The following is an 18514-nucleotide window of genomic DNA, read 5'->3' on the forward strand; positions in this document are numbered from 1 at the left end:
AATTAAAAATATTATCTCGCCATGAATATAAATAATAGTGGACAAATAAAAACAATAATAAATTATTAAGTTAATATTAACACAGCCTATCTCAATATGATTATCCCCTAACTAAACGTATCTCATGTAAAACTTTATATTTACACACAAATTGAATTATTTCATTAAAATAATTAATTTTGTATACCAAAGGTTTGAACAAACCTTCAAAATATTTCATTTTGGCAAGAAAAATCATTTAAAACACGTTTTATGGCTCTACTGTAAAATCATGAAAACTGAGATACGTCCTGTTGCAGTATCAGCGACGATATGCAACAGTTGAAAACAATGTCAGATAACCTGAAAATAAGTAAGGCTGATAATTTTCAATGTGAAACATGCATTATGGCCAAACATGAAAAAAAACCATTCAAGGGCCATAGAACAAGAGCAACCAAACCTCTACAGATTATACATACGGATGTGTGCGGTCCAATAACACCGAAAACATGGGATAATAAGAGGTATATATTAACCTTCTTGGATGATTTTACACATTTCACGGTAGTATACCTATTAGAAACAAAAGCAGAAGTGTATAACTTCTTTCAGTCATATGAAGCTATGGTAACATCAAAATTTTCGCATAAAATTATGAAGTTAAGGTGTGATAATGGAGGAGAGTATAGTTCAAATTTAATAAAAAAAATTCTGTGAAGAAAAAGGAATATTATTAGAGTATACAGCAGCATATACCCCTCAAATGAATGGTCATGCTGAACGATTAAATCGTTCATTAATTGAAAAAGCAAGAGCAATGATTATTGACAGCTCTATACCAAAATGTTTTTGGGGAGAGGCAGTGAGAACAGCTGCATACCTACTAAATAGATCACCTACAACTGCACTAGAAAACAAAACTCCGTATGAAATGTGGAATGATAAGAAACCAGACTTAAATAATCTTAGGATATTTGGCAGTACAGCATTTCTTCGCAAATCAAAAGTAAGTGATAAGTTTGATGGTAAATCACTGAAGTGTCGTATGGTTGGATATGGCTTACAGAATACATACAGATTGTGGAACGATGACTTAAAATGTATTAAAATTGGTCGTGATGTCATATTTGATGAACAAGACATGTTCAAAACACAAAAGAGTAATAATGACAATATAGTTTATATTCCAGCTCCAGTACAAGAAGATAAACCGATAGAAACTGTTGACTCCGAAAAGGATTCTATAGATGATCTCTGGGAACAAGAAAAGGATAAAACCAATCGTGAAGGAAAATCAGAATCAACCTCAAGCAGTCTACCCAAACGTCAATCACGACCACCAGCCTGGCATGCTGACTATGATACTACTTATTTAGCTTGGGCCCTATCAGCTGAATCATTTGTAAGTGACGTTCCTTTAACGTACAGTGATGTCATGAACAATGAATATAGAAATCAGTGGGAGCAAGCAATGAAGGAAGAGATGGATGCAATGGTTGAGAACAAAACTTGGACTCTAGTGGATAGACCAGAAGGAAGAAAAATAATTAATTGTCGTTGGGTTTATAAAGTCAAGTTTGAAAATAAAAAAAACATTTGTTATAAAGCTAGATTGGTGGCGAAAGGGTGTGCTCAAAAATTTGGTTTTGACTACACTGAAACATATGCTCCAGTTGCAAATATGGTTACAATAAGAACACTATTATCTATAGTTAATCAAAAAAATCTTTTTCTCATTCAGATGGATGTTAAAACTGCTTTCCTTAATGGAGTGCTTAATGAAGAAGTATTTATGGAACAACCTGAAGGATATATACAAGATAAGTCCAAAGTTTGCAGACTAAATAAGTCAATATATGGTCTCAAACAAGCACCAAGGTGTTGGAACCGTCGATTCCATGAATTCATAACTGGTCAAGGGTACCAACAAAGTGAATCAGATAACTGTTTGTACATCAGATCAAATGATTTGTCAGTGTCATACTTATTACTTTATGTCGATGATATTCTACTTGCAGGAAATGCAGAAAAGGAAATAAGTGATATAAAACATGCACTGTGTCAGGAATTTAGAATGAAACAGGACAATACAGGAATGTTCCTAGGAATGAAAATAAGATGGGACAAAAATAACGGTGTGCTTCAACTAGATCAAAGAAACTATATTGATCTTCTACTAAACAAATTTGGTCTGGGTGAGTGTAAGCCAGTAAAAACCCCAATTGAAGAAAATGTCAAGATTATAATTCCAACAAACACAGAGAAAACTAGTAAACCTTATCGAGAGGCAGTTGGATGTCTCATGTATCTTATGATACATACCAGACTAGGTTTTAAAATAAGACTACTATATGGATTATTTAATTATAATATACTATTTGAAACTAATATTTGTATAATTAAGTGAGAGTGTTATCATAATGTTATCATCACTTATCACTCTATCTCACTTCACTGTTGTTGCTATGTTACTGTACCATACTATTATGTTTTTATAAGTATAAAATGTGTTCTTGAATTTTGTTAATTTTAATTTATTATGTTGTGCTTAATTATGAAATATATATATTACTTCGTTATATCCAATTGTGTATAGTTTCACCACATTAACAGTTATCACTGGCTCCGGGGGAAGAGGTGTTTGTAGGGGGTAATTTTCATTAAATAAATTTAAATTACAGGGTGCTTTAAGGAAAATTTTTTTAGTTGATATCAAAAAATCAACTTCGGAAAATTCTGATCTAATTTAACATGGAGAAGATAACACATAATATAAAACGGTGATACATTATTAATATTGTAAATAGCTCAATATTTAACAAAAATATGTAACACGAGTAAAATATGTAAAAATATGTAATTAAGATTAAATATGTGAAAATATGTAATATCAAACAAAGCTTAAAATAATCAGAAAATCCTGTAACGAATTTCTATAAAGGAATCATTTGAATATTATCATGCGCGACAAATATGTAAATAAATACAAATCCGCACCCTAGTTATAACAAAATAATCGTTAAAATTAAAAAAATGTTGTGTTTTTTTTATACCAAAAGAATCGTCATGTTTTTCTCTACGCCATGGTACTGTTTAAAAATGCATTATCATGACGCCACAAAAACTATAAGTATTTGTTCAAATTTGAATTTATGGTCACCGGCGGGTCATGTGGTGTGGTACTAATGATTAACTATGGGCGCAGGGGGGCATTAAAGTATAGAATTTGAATGTTTCAGTATGACCGCTGGTGGGCATATGGCGGTTAACGTGTTAAATTATCAATCCAAGCAATACCACCTAGCCAGATTAAAATATTATCAAACTACAATAGCTATAATAATCTCACCAAAATTATTAAAAGGCATTAATAAATTATATAGTTTACCTGAATAGTGAAACTTTTTTTATCCTAATAAAAAGTTTGAGCACACGACTGGTTTTAAGATGTTAATCATTGAAAGGTGTCAAATCGAATGCTCTTGCTACAGCTAAAGATATCATACCTAAAAAAGAAAAATATAAGCCTGAGACATTGCAAATAATCACAAAGAAGGCAGAAAGAAATTGAAACATTAACAACAGTTCGCACAACCAATATTGCCACAGACCACTGTAGAAGAGTTCTAACAGCATTCAAAATAATAGTATGATGTCATAAGTAAGCAAATGTTTTGTCTTAGATAAAAAAAATACTCCATGACCATTTCTTCTCCCTCAAATATTAAAATAATAATGATATCCTGATATTTTAAATAGCAATATTTATTTTTCATTTTAATTCACTTTTTAAAAAACGTGAAATGTCAGTACAATTTATAATAATAAACATAATAAAATATTATAAAATATATTACCGACAATAAAAAAAAGAATCACTTGTTCTTTTTCAAAAATATAAAATTTCAGTATGATTGTTAAATTTATATTAATTGCCCACAGTATAATTTTCGTTTGTCAAATTTAATTTTTAAATAATTCTGTATTAAAATTTAATACATTTGAAAACAAACATAATAATCGTTTGAAAACAAACATAATAATCGTTTGAACGTTTTGACCTGAAATTTAAAGAGGTCCTTTTACACTTGTATGTTTTTTTGTAATGCAGGTACAGAATATTATTCTAGGGCTGATTCTAGGTTTGAGATACAAATTTTTAATTTTATATAATCAAAAAATTGTTGGTTGGTCTATGTTGTACATGGATAACATTCAAAAGTATTTCTTAAAAAAATTATTTTTAAAAACAATTATACGAACATCTTAATTGTTGGATATTTATTTTAACCAAAGGTCTTCTTAGCGACAGATGATATTAATTGACTATTATTTATTTGTCAGACCATTGTTATTTGTTTTAGTGGAAAAATGACAGTTGGAAACTTAATAACATAACAGTTAGCTATTAAGACTGAACCATAAAATGTTAAACCTTCTATTTATATTGTAAAATAAACAAATTATGTACCCACCTTACCTGGGTACAGCATACAACTACACAGTAATAGTTTTTCTGTATTAGTGTACCTATGTCAGTAATCTACGGAGAGTTAAACCATAAAAAAAAAATTAAAATAAACCAGTGCACAACAATTCCTGATACTATAAACAAACAAAATGTGAAATTAGTAACTGAAGGGTATATGTTCACAAAGTTGTGTAATGGATCACTTAACTGCAGTAATCACTGCTGTTTTAAAATTTGAAGTTCACAATCATGAAGATAATATTGACCTAATAAATGCAAAAAATTCTAATTGTTATGAAAAACACAGTAATCTAAACTATCTCAAACTTTTGCACTTAATGTAATTCCATCATCCGAAGAAAGCAAACAATAAATTCCAAGAGTAGATTTGATAAAGTCATTAATGGCGTGCCCGTAGCAATATTTATCATACAATTTCATAAATAGATCATATTATAATATAAAAGAGAACACAGTGGAGTACCTACAACTGGTAGAGAATTAAATCAGAGCCATTTTTATTTTATGACAACAAAAATAGTAATAATTTTAGTTACTATATTTTTTTTTTCAAAAACGTGAATCAATGTTTTATATGAACTCAAAAAAGTACAAAATACAAAAAAAGGTTACCTTCAATTTACTATTGAATATTAAGCTACAGTAGGTACCTAACCAGAATTATTAAAAAAACTATTTGGTTAAACTGCAGAGTAAAAAAATCGCTGTGGCTAGAGTCACGGACACCGTGAATATAATGCGTTTGAATAATCCAATTGAAGTACTATTATGTAAAACTTGCATGTGTTCATGGCGGATCTTATAGGAAAAAAAATTCTTGCCAAGATCTGCGTAGTACTTCGTAAGTTAATTTTTTTCTCATTTATCAAAATGTACTCTTTTGAATTTTATGAATTTATATGAATTGTATAGATCAATGCGACAGGGTTGTGAAGCGTATATTTATTTAATTGCCAATGCAAAAGGGGATGCGTTGGAATTAACTCGTATGAATGACGAACATAATCACGAGAAGTCGGAGACATTATTTTCTCATCTCCCAAATCAGCGAAGAGTCACCCCTCAAGAGAAAATGGAAGTGTTGGAATTAATGAAGTTGAAGGCCAATAAGAAGTTAATTCAGCACAAAATGCAAACGAAGACCGGTAAAGTCATAAATCTCAAAGATATTGCCAATATATATACCACAGGTAGTACGTATGAATTTTAGCCAGTTAGAAGTTGTAATGCAATAATTCTTATTATTTTGCAGGAAAAACACCAAGCCACAACAGTTTGAGTGAAATTGTCGAGCAGTTGCAAAATACGTATAATTGTACTGTTGAAATATCAGCTGATAGCGATCAAAATTTGATTGGTCTGTTTATCCAGGACAAAATAATGCAGAATACATTTAAAGCATTTCCTGAGGTAGGAAATATAGAGGTTTATTGGAAATTAGATGTGTATTTTTAGATTTATAATACAATGTCAATAATATATAAACTAAAATACTACTATAAATGTGGAATACTAATTTGTGAATTATTTCAATTATATAATATAATAATTTGGTAATAAAGTATAAATTTGTTAAGTATGGTAAGGTATATTGTGAATTATATGTGAACTATTATATGAATTTAAATGTAATTAAAATTGATGTACAATCTTTAATAAATGTTTTATTCTGAATAAATGTTGTATTATTCTTGAAATTATCATTATAGGTAGTATTTGCAGATGCAACGTATAAATTAAATAATTTACGAATTCCATTGTATGTAATGATGGTGGAAGATGGCAATGGACAAAGCGAAGTAGAAGCTCTAGGGCTCATGACAAATGAAGAAAAAGAGACGTTACGCTGGTTTTTTGAGACGTTTAAAAGGTTGAATGACAGAAGTACCGATACTAGACTATATATGACTGACAAAGATATGGCTGAAAGGAAAGTCATAAGAGAAATATTTCCAAATGTAAATTTGGCTATATGTCTGTTCCATGTATTACGAACATTCAATCGGGAAATAACATGCGAAAAACAAAACATAAACTCTGTTCAAAGAGATCAATTAAAAAAAAATTTTGAAGATATGTGTTACGCCAAATCCATAGATGAATACAACGCATTATTTGAGCGCTTAAAATCTGAAGCACCAGCAACTGTACTTGATTATTTTTTAAAGAATTGGCACAATATAAAAAATGAATGGGTTACAGGGTTGACATTTAATAGTGGACATTTTTTAAACAATACCAACAACCGTTTGGAATCGTTTAACGGAAAATTAAAAAGTGTTATACCAACGTTTTCTAATCTCAATAATTATATTGAAAAATTATTCATTGTGTTAAAATGCCTAAGATTAGAACGAGACACAAAAGCCGTAAAAATGGTCCAAAAACTACCAACAACAAGAATTAAAAATACAGATCTCCTTCAATATTTTTCCTTATTAACAACTTATGCCTTCGCTTTTGTTAAAAATCAGTTTGAACTTAAATCGAAATCATTACCTTCCACTACTGTTAATGTTTGTGGGTGTCAATTTAATGTAGCTCTGACTTTGCCATGCCGCCATATTTTTTATTTAAGAAGTACCAAAAATATAACTTTATACCAGGAAGATTTGTGTGCAATTCGATGGACAAAAAAATATTATCAGCAACACCAAAGAGTATTTCAAACACCTCCTGCTTTTCCAGAAATACCTGGAAATGAAGTTAATGTAAAAACTGTGACCAAAAACACAAAGAAATTGTCATCAAATGACAAATTTAGGCATACATCGACCATAGGTAGTAAAATAGCCAGTTTACTTTCAACCTTACCTTCTCCTCATTATGAAAGGAAAATTGAGCAACTTCATTATATATATAATTCATGGAAAGAAGGAAAGGAATTGTTTATAGAAGCTACTGATGGTCCAGGCAGCTCTCTGGTTTTACCATCAACCAAAGATGATGGTCCACCTATAAATGAAGGTGCATCAACAAGTTGCTCAAATCCTAACGGTATATACAAATGTTTAAATATAATAAATGAACTTCTAATCTGTAAGCTTACTTTTTTAATTATGTTTATCTAATAGGATTACAAGACATAAAATTGCCTTGTAAAATAAAGATGTGTGGTCGTCCTAAAGGAGCAACGATGACTACCATTGGTCTGAAAAAAAGGAAGAAAGAGTGTCCAATTCCATTCCGTATGCAACATGATTCCAAAAAGCAGGAAATTATGTTAAAATGGGTCATAACTGATACCGAAGTAGTTATGAGAGCATTACATCACAATGTTTTAATACATGAGAGCGAAATCCGAGAGCTAGAACAAATTCAAAGTTCTATTTTAGAGGAAGATGTGAAATTAAGTTTAATTCAAAAATTTTTTTCACATAAAGGATGGAAGTTCTTGGAAAAAACTTTGAAGAAACGAAAAGATGTATGGATATGTCCGAAATGTAATATAGATATTGGTTCCGACAACTCCATTTTGTGTGATAGTTGCTTACTTTGGTATCACACAAAATGTGAGAAAAAACTTACATCCAAAGAAAAAAATAGTGCTTGGTTTTGTTCAAAGTGTATAAATGTATGTAATAAATAAACGCTGTGGCTAGAGTCACGGACACAGTGAATATAATGCGTTCACGGACATTCGAAACAAAATATAGTATTTGCGCATGCGCGCATCGAATGTCCGTGAACGCATTATATTCACGGTGTCCGTGACTCTAGCCACAGCGTAAAAAAATATATTATATAAGGAGATGTTAAGGACTTATACTTTGTGTTTTGTTTTATGAGGTATATTCTGTTAAACATAAAATCATAACCCAGTGGCCGAGTAGTGCTCAAGGGTGTGGCTTTATTCTATAGCATTGGTCTCGCTTGTTGCTTAGTTGGGGAAGTGTCTAACAGGCGCCTAACCACCGCCTGACAAAAACTGGTCACACCGGGCAAGTAATGATCTTATTTTAAACAGTGTAAGCAAAGGTAAATGTATTTATTTTGTCCCTATTACCTAAATGAACTATATCACTTTATAGTTTACTAAAACCTAAAATATTGTATTAATATAAATTTTACTGACATTTTGTATTTTATAAAAAGAATTGAAAATTTAAACTAAAATAATATTAATTAATAGCGATTTAAAATACCGGCATTATGTTATACATACTCGGAGTTCCAAAGTAATACACAGGTTTCACATGCTTGCAGCTGAAGTAAAAATAAGCAGCAACCAGTAAGAAAGTAATAGATCCAGATACTCTGCACGACGAACAGCTGTTGTTCTTTCCCTGGATGTGATCAGTGTCCACTGGAGCGGCTTTCATGGCGAGACTGGAGTACTGCAATCGACGATAAAGAATCAACAATTTCTCGTCGTCGAAATGAGACCTAACCTAGCATAAACGACAAATCAAATAAACAAGAGGCACGCAAACATGTGTTTTTGCAATACGCGAAATCGACATAAGCGTCGACGGACGATGAGAACAGTACACTAAACTATAGCACATTATATTATAACACGTTGTATTGATACTGTAATAAATACCTATATATGTTATGTCGGCCGATGGCGCACCGAACGGAAAACAATCACCGGTGGTTTAGAGATGATGAGACGAACGTAGTGCACAGTACAGGCGAGCAAGAGGTGAAGTTTAGAAATAAATGGCCGACAGTACACCAGTGCAATTCGACGCTACACGGTACCGGGTACACAATTAATCGGCGTCAGTCGGCGTTCAGTTCCATATGTTGTGTGGAGGGGAGCCTGCCGTGTCAGTGGTGATTACTGAGTGTTGTGGCGTCGCCGTTCACGCGGTTAAATTTTCAGTGGTTCTCATTTTGCTGATCGCACGAAACGAACCGACCGCGTCCTCTCCATCCTTGAGACACAATACTAGGCACTGATAGTTTATGTCTAAAGAACATTGTCACAACGACGGCTCAACCAACGTGGTTTGTGTTACCTGATAGAAAAATTTGGACGACTAGCAACAACTGTTGACAGACTCAACGAAGATCTACCGAGGCAGCCTCCTGCTGGCGAAAAACTGAGAGAACGAGTGGTAGGGCGTTCGTCACGACGCGGAGCCTCTGACCGGCATCGGAAGACCAATGTGACCAACCATGACTTCACTGCCTACCGACTCCGAGCAAAATTATGTGGTTATCACGATTAGAGATAACAATTATATGATCGAGTCGCGGCGGTGATGGCCCGCTACATGATAATAATAATAATAATTTAATAACTGATGCATGTAGAATGTAGATAAATAAAATATAAATGATTCACATTGACATTGGTGCTTGACCCGGCTTGGGCACACTAAAACATTATGCGATTGTGTGATATTCATCTCGGCTCGAGTGGCAAAGAACAAAATTTTATTTTTCGTGCGATGTATACGGTGTGTGTCATGTCCGAGGTCGGCAAAAGTTATGCTGGAGTCAACCAAAAATACAAGTGACAAAGACACTGAAAAAACATCTCTCGAACGACGAATAATGATAAATCCCGAGTTAGAAACCCACTGCCAATATTATAAGACAGTTATGTAAGAAAAACAAACAGTTGATGCCACAGAAAAATTAATAATATTTACATAAAAATGCAATACTAACAATTATGTATTAGGTTTAATTTATGTGGTTGACGTCCGTGATACAGCGAAATAAGCTACTGATGAGTAAGTTGAATTTCGATGCACTTTGCATTGTTTTCCAAATCTAGCTACGGTATTCTAGTAGTATAACATAGGTACGAGTTTTATATAATGTTTGTGAATCAAAATAAGAAATAATAGCAATTTTATGCATTTTTAGATTCTGAGCTGAGCGATGAATGTATTGATTTTACAATGATATTGTACTATTAGAACCTTAGTGTAGCAACTCAAAAAAAAACTTAATTCTGAGATAATTGAGTTTTGTGATTTTCCAAAATATTAAATTCTCAATTACACAAAAAATAATGAACATAACCTTTTGAATATTCTAAGCGTTACCTATTATTTATTAATATTACTAACTAATTAATAGGTAAAAATTCAAACAATATTTTTTTCAATAATAAATTATTTATTTATTGATAATTTTTTTAGTTAATACACAAGTGAAATACTTTTTTTCAAATATGCAGTATGATAGTAAATCACATTTTTAGTTAAACAATACAATATTATACTCTTCGTTAAATATTTTTAAATTGTATTGTGTATTATTAAAGAAAAGAATCATTTCTCTGGTATAAGTAGTAGATACAATGTTGATGAATTCTTGACATTTTTTTATAATAGAATTAGTCAACAACAAATAAAATTAAAATTAAAATAAATCATTTAGCACTCATTAGTCCATTAGTACTTTTAATGAATAGTTTAATATTATTTGAATATTTATCACAAATTTTGTTTAAAATAGTATAGTAATAATAAATGAAGTACCACAAATTTAGTTATTAAGTAAGAGGATTGTATAAAATCATGAAATTAATGTTTAAAGACTTGACATTTTTTACTGTAAAAATAGTCGACAACAAATAAAATTTAAATTTAAAATAAATCATTTAGCTTTTACCCGGTCCATCGGAACTTTTAATGACTAGTACAATTTAAATATTTACTTTAGGAGATGTAAAGTTTTAAGTCAAGGAGATGAATGTTTTGAGATGTAAGGTTTTCATACATTTGGTAAATTTTGATACTTATCTTGTCCATGAGGAAAACCTCAAGAAACTCTTTCGATTTATAACTTTTTAAATAGTATATTGTTACATTTTGACAAAAATCGTTATTATTTGTGTAAGCTTGTGATTTTGTTCAAATTTCAACTTAAAATGTCTGTAAAAAAATAACCGTATTCATACATGTTTTAGATTTTTTGGTTACAGAATTAACTACTTACATAGAGCCTTGTCTTACATTTTCAATCCTTAGATAAAAAAGTTGAAGATTTAATACATTTTCAACAACTAAAATGTTACAAAACTACCTATCTTATCTTAATAACTGTTATTTATTAGGACGTTTTCTGTTATACGGAGGACTGAACATATTTCCCACAGACTATACACAATAATGGTTATTGTCAATAAAGTTTGTGAACAAATAAAAATAAAAACATAGGTAGAATATTCAACGAAATGTGGACCTATTAATTGCCTAGTGGTAACATATTTAAGAGTATGCATTTACTTCAAAATATTAAATAAGTGAACAAGTGCCAAAAACGAATATGATTTATTCAGAGTGTTATAAAATATAGACAATTGATTACTAGTGTCTAAATTTACCAATCTGTAGAATACATATTATATTTAAGACAGACAACAGTGATTAAGATTCGCGATGAAATAGGTATACAATGCATACATGAAAATATTTATTTTAATACCTAGGAGCATTTACCTATTTAAATTTATTGTATGCTAATAATTAATAATATCTATCCTACCTAATTATAAAAATTAAAATGAACTTTCTTCGTAATAAGACTTCTTCTGGATGTTTCGTAATTGGTTTGGATCTAGTACAGACAATAACTACATATTTGAAATTACTTCCTACGACCTACCTATATATTAATAAAATAATATATAAAAATATAAATAAGATTTATGTTGCTTTTTAAATGTAAATTATACATTGTACATTACCTATGTATTATAATGAAGTTCGATTAATATTTCGTATGTCTGAAGGTCAAAAAAAAAGTTTTTACTGACGAATTGTCATTTTTCAATTCTGCAGAAGTGAACTCTCAATACTGTCGTAATTGGTCTCATTTTAATTAGTAATTTCCATGTCTTGAGACCATGACTCAATTAATATTATTTTTTATATTCATTCAATTCCCATATAAAGCTATTATGAAGTAAACTATATATTTGCATAAATATTCAATATCAATATAGGCTGGTAAGAAAATTAACTGCGACGAAAAAAAATGTTAAGTAATTAATTAATTACGATAATAATAATAAATTACAATAATAATACTTATTTTGATGATTGTATGTTAAAATTAAAATAATGAATTATGTTTGACAACAATTTTTTAGACATTTATCCCAACTTTTTTTTAGGAGCTCATTATATGACCGATTTTAGTGTACCAAAAGATAGTTGAGAGAAAAAANAAAATATCTTAATATATTATATTTAAATAAATTTTTTATAATTATCAATAAATTCTAAACACAAATGACCACATATAGGTGGATCATTAAAGTATTGAAATTGTTTAACATTATAATAGAAATTATCTACTCCCAAATATTTTACAAGTTCTTTTGGAGGTGCATCAATGAATTGACCAAATGAATCGAAGTATATTATTTTTTTATTGTTAATTTTTTTCCATGCAACCCAATGAGAACCATTTTGGGTAGAATTATTTAAATTAAGAACTCCACATTCATTTACCCATGATTTCATATGTAATTCGTTTCTCATGAAACAACCTCTGAAGTTTTTAATATTTTTACCAAATTGTATTATATCATATAGTTAAGAAAAAAATCGAGCCATTCTTTCAACTAGCTAGTTTCAACTAGCTTAAATAATGTTACTTACATACAATTTTGCCTTAGATTTTTTTTTTTTAAAGTTATACAATTTTTAAAATATTCCATAATTAAGAAAAAAGTCAAAACTAGTTTAAACAATATTATTTATATACAATTTTGCCTTAGATTTTTTTAAAAGTTATACAATTTCAAATAGAGATTCTGTTTCTGTTGAGTTGTTGAACTAATGCCATAGATTTTTTGAGTTGTTGTTAAATGAAATATGCCATAGATTTTGTGTGTTGAGCTGTAGAATCACCAAAGGTAGAGTTGTTGCAAAATTTGGAAGCTAAAATCTAGCAAAACTTGTAAAGAATTATATAAGAAATAATAACATAAATTAACTTATTCCTGAAAAAAAAAAATATTACATTAATAGAATAAAAATAAAGAAATTGAGTTTGTTTTAATAAATTTGTTAGAAATTTAAATTTCACTAGTACTATGCAGCACTCTATTAAAGAAATACTTGGAAATAAAGTTAAACCAAAAATGGAGAGATTATTACTTTGGATTTTAACAGAGAATGCAAACAACAATAATTTAGTTACTAATGTTGGGGAAATAATCTATACAAACAGAGAGGAGAGATTGCAAGATTTTAAAAAAAAACTGAACCCTTCTGCAATAATATTATGATAGCAAAAATATTAGATTTTAGTAATTGCGAAAGGGACCCAAAAAATGGAAAATTTTTAGTTAAGAAATCAGCTTGCGGTGGATATAATAGTATTTTAAGATCAAATTTTTCTAAATTTAAATTAGCAGGACATGGAGTAAAAGCTAAAATGCCATATTCACTAAATTTCGATATTAAAACAGCTTCGGGTTCAAAACAAGTTATTGGCGTTGACTTAGAAAAATATGAGGAGTATGAAAATCCAGTTTTTATACCTTTTAAAGTTGAATTAGCCGATGTAGAAATAGGAACATTATTACACGAACTTCCAAAAATATTAGAAATATTAAAAAAAGATAATTATTATTTATTAGATTTAGATATTACACTAGATATTGCAGTAATATTTAATAAAGAGGAAATGATTAAATATTTAGTTTCAAATTTTCCTATTTCTTTACCTAGAGAAAATATTAAAAAATATAATATAATTGTAGATAATAACAAAACAGTAGGAATAGACTGTTTAACATGGTTGAATGAAAATTCTAGTGTAAAAGTTTATAGTAAATTTGTTTGTCAAATGACAAGTCCTGGCGTAAATAAACAACTTGGAAATCATATAATACATTTCCTAAATTGTCCGGACAAGAGATTGAAGGAAACTTTTGGAAGTGAATTAGCTCAGAAAAACGGAATTACAAGATTAGAAGCAACTATTTATAATTATGCTAATATTGATTTTGATATAGACGAAAAGTATAATCCATTGCATTGTTTGAAAATATTAGAAAAAAATATTTCTTTTTTTCTTAAAGCTCCTTTTTATTCTGTATCAATTTCTAGTATGTAGAAGAAACTGACAGACACTTTGGAGAATAGTTGTTGTGTTGTAGATACTACATCGAAACGATTAAATTATGTTTATTGGGCAAATAAGAATACTAGTAAATTGACTGGAATTAACATTAAACTACCTGAGGAAAATAGTAAAAAAGAAAAAATTATAAAATATGTTCTTTCCGCCTTTAGTTTTAAAATGCTGCCTGTAAATTATATAGAAATAACCAATGAAGAAGATGAAAAAATATCTATAATCCAAAAATGTTTTTTTAAAAAAGAAGGAAAAACTTATTTTACAAAAAGTACAACATTGTATTCCAGTATTAATAAAATAATAGATATTGGAGGGTTAGGATTAAGCTCAACTAAAAATGTAATACCCGAGATTTTAAGAAAAAAGACAAATATATCAAGTAAGTTATATCCGTATGTGATTTAGGAAGTTTATAATTTTAACCTTATATATTTAAAATCTATGAAAAATACAAACTAGAACTCCAAAATAATGAGGAAGAAGAAAGAAGATTACAATTCTTAAACGAGACAAAAGAAGAAAATTTAAGAATGTTGGATAAGTCAAAGAGAGAAAAATTAGAAAGTAAAATTTTGGAATATTTTAAAGTAAAATGGTTACAGTTGAGCAATAAGAATAAGTATAAATTATATGCATTTATGGTAGATAATATATTAAAATATCCTACTGTAGGTGCTTTGGTAGAAGAAAATTCATTTTCTGTAAGGTATATTAAGGGAGTACACAAAATTTTTTTTATGAATAAGTATAAAAATAAACAATATTTAAAGGAAAAGGGATTTTGCTTCCTATCTTTTGATAGACAAGAAATTGTTTATTTGCCTAAAGATGAACATTTTATGATTTTAGTGACTAATGGATATACTAGCTATAATGGAAATCGTTTCTTGTATTTCTGATTTACATGTTGATAGAGAAATTTGGGGAGATAAAGGTAAAGATCTTGAATACAACCAAGATACAATAGAAAATTTAGATTCAAACAAGATGGAAGATTTTATTGGTAAAACACCTTCGGTAAAAGAATGCAAACGCTTAGAGACAATTGGGGAAAAAGTAAAATTAATAATAAGAGCTATTGTTAAAACAAACTATCGTGGAAAAGATAGATATATATTTGCTATTGAAAATATGAAACATTTTCGCGTATCGAATTATTGGATGGAGAAATCAATGAAAGAAGCACCAATAGATTTTAATTACAAAATAACAATTAATTTAGATTTGTTTAAGATCACACGTAGTAATAATAAAGAATTGAGAGTTTTCTGTTCAAATTAATAGAAAAATATTATTATATTATTTTATTTATTGTCTTATATATAACTGTATGATAATTCTAATAATGTTACATTATTAAAATTAAATTTTATTGCAGGTGTTATCTTGTACATTCCGTTCGTTAGATGTCAGAGTCCGTTTAAGTTGTTTTTAGCTGAAAAATAAACTTATTATGCAATTAGTAAGGTTTACATATTTAAATAATTTAAGATGAATATTCCTATCCATGTGCCGCTCAATACTATTACATAAAGACAATTTGTTTTATGTGACTAAATAAATAAACAAATAGAATGGAAAAACTTAAGACACTTCTAAATAATCCCGGGAGTAATTTTAAATTTGTAAAATTTAGCAAGTTAGAAATCAGAAAAAAAAAATACCGCATATCTTACTTTAAATTTATTATAACTAAATAGTAAATATGGTGAAAGATTAAATGTTATTTTATATAATGAATTTAGACTAGTTATACCCGATAGACTTCCTAACTTATCAAAGAAAATTGTTCAAAATCTTAATTTAGGTAACAATTACTTTTTTATTTATAACGGTATCAAAACAATGACAAATGGACATAAAAAATATTGGATTACATTTGAAAAATTAATGTAATTCAATTTAATATTATTAACTTATTTTTAAATGATCATAATATTTTTTAGAACAATCTTATAGTTTCTTTTTTTTTATATATATTCAAATATATTCAATAGGTACATAATATTTTTGAATATCCACATTCCGCAAGTATAATGATCTTAATAACGTTTACTCCTTTTTTTTTTTTTTCGTTTGAATCGACAGCAGAGGAGGATCTGTGTAAACACTACTACTCCTCTGCTGAACGTTTACTCCTTAACATATACAGATACTCATTATTATAGAGTAGATATATTGAGTAACACTCCAGCACGCCTTTATCTTTTCCGTTTTATAGGAAAATGGCAATAATTCGAAATCGTTATTAGTTGTATTATATACCAGCACGTCTTATATTTTCGTTTATAGAATAAAGACAATAATTCAGGTTAGTTACACTAACAAAATGTAGACATTCAAAAAACAATTAATATAAATATATAATATGTTTTTAACAATTATATTTTTTTGTGTAGAATTTTTATACATTATACTGACATCGTAATAATATTAAAAATAAATTTATGTAGAAATAATATGTAGGTCAACAAATATTTCATTATAATTATCTATGTGGTTTTATTTAAAAAAACATATATGTTTTTAACAAATATATTTTTTTTACTGCTTTATTCTCGGATATCTACTGCATCAGTGGCGTATACAAGGGGGGTGTTTGGTGGATATCACAACCTCCTTGAGCCTCATCATATATTACATTATTATTACATATTATATATTACAATATACATTATACAGTTTTAATCTAATGATATTGATCAGGAAGTTATTGAAACAGAGGTAAAGTTAAAGCATACACATTTGGAAAAACTAAGCATAAAAAGTGTTCTTAACGCTCTTGATAAGTGCAATAAAGACCTATTTCCAAATGTTTTTAAACTCCTTCAAATATTTGCAACATTGCCTGTCACATCAAGTGAACCTGAAAGAAGTTTTTCTACATTAAAACGAATAAAAACATATCTTAGAAATTCTATTGGAAAGTTTAAACTTAATGGATTAGCATCTTTAAATATTCATCGTGAAATCGAAGTAAAAGTAGAAGAAGTAATACAAAAATTGTCATTCAATCAAAAACAAACGGATTTTAATTTATAATATATTATTTTTTTTCATTATTATCTATTAACCATACCATACAAACACTATGTATGCATAATAATTAATTAAAATAAAAGTTTTAGTTTGTACATATTATATATAATATTAAATGTTTATAATTAACACCCGCCTTTAGAAAATCCTAGCTACGCCACTGTACTGCACAACGAGAGCCCCGGCGGGGAACGAAAGCACTGACTTACCAGCCGGCACTGTATAGGATGTATCTTATATAGTTATACCATTGTACTCAAGGTAAAAACCTATAAAGTCAAAAAATGGTTTCGCGGACGAATGCAGCTGCAGTGAAAGCAAATATATTCCACTCGTACGAATGGCGTGACACAAAATAATATTATATTATGTATCTAGGATTTGCGCATATCATAAGTGACTAGTGATGTACAGTGGGTAATTACCCGACCGGTAAGAAATTTATTTTGGGTAAATACCTGGGGTTTATTCACATCATATTTACCTTTTGCAAAATTAAGTATTTTCTATTTTTATGTGGTTAAAGTATTATTCTATCGTGCTGGGCGACGCTTTATCGTCTGCATAATATGAATTAGGTTAAGTTTTAACTGTCTAATTTCTTATCCACTGCCATACATCAGTGGCGGTCAAATGATTTTGTCATGGGGGGGGGGGATAATATGGCTAATTTTTTAACATCCATAATTTTATCATTAAAAATATAATTTATGGTTATGTCTAATTCTAATATCAATTAATACAATTATGGGAAATACAAACTTTATTTATAACTTAGTTAGGTATACAGACTTTATAAATATATTATACTATTATAGCATTAACAATATTTTTATTATATTAGTAAATCTATTTTTTTGTTTTTTTTTGCTAATTCATCCAGTACTTCGTTGGATGTAATGTTTATAACCCCACGATGAACAGCCATAGTGGCCA

General features: G+C 29.0%; 2 protein-coding genes across 7 annotated transcripts in view; one reads left to right on the forward strand and one right to left on the reverse strand.

The window, feature by feature from the left end:
- The window catches only part of LOC111040966 (protein ALP1-like), a 68807-nt gene extending 59250 nt beyond the window's left edge, over positions 1–9557 (reverse strand). For 2 of the 6 annotated variants that reach the window (XM_022325062.1, XM_022325063.1), the window contains exons 1-3: positions 9021–9556; positions 8640–8865; positions 3371–3488 (exon numbers count right to left, since the gene is read on the reverse strand). The gene's annotated coding sequence lies outside the window, so the exon portion shown is untranslated. Of the gene's footprint in view, positions 1–3370; positions 3489–8639; positions 8866–9020 lie in introns of all 6 variants that reach the window. The other 4 variants (XM_022325066.1, XM_022325064.1, XM_022325061.1 and 1 more) reach the window with 4 other exon arrangements.
- On the forward strand, positions 5221–6262 carry LOC111040964 (the record flags this gene model as incomplete). Its single annotated transcript, XM_022325059.1, has 3 exons — positions 5221–5315; positions 5387–5667; positions 5727–6262. Coding segments are annotated over 3 exons (579 nt in total), but the record flags the coding sequence as incomplete, so codon positions are not given.
- Positions 9558–18514: the final 8957 nt, after the last annotated feature.

This window comes from Myzus persicae, unplaced genomic scaffold, assembly GCF_001856785.1.
Source record: "Myzus persicae strain clone G006 unplaced genomic scaffold, MPER_G0061.0, whole genome shotgun sequence".
In the NCBI taxonomy this organism is placed as follows: Eukaryota; Metazoa; Arthropoda; class Insecta; order Hemiptera; family Aphididae; genus Myzus; species Myzus persicae.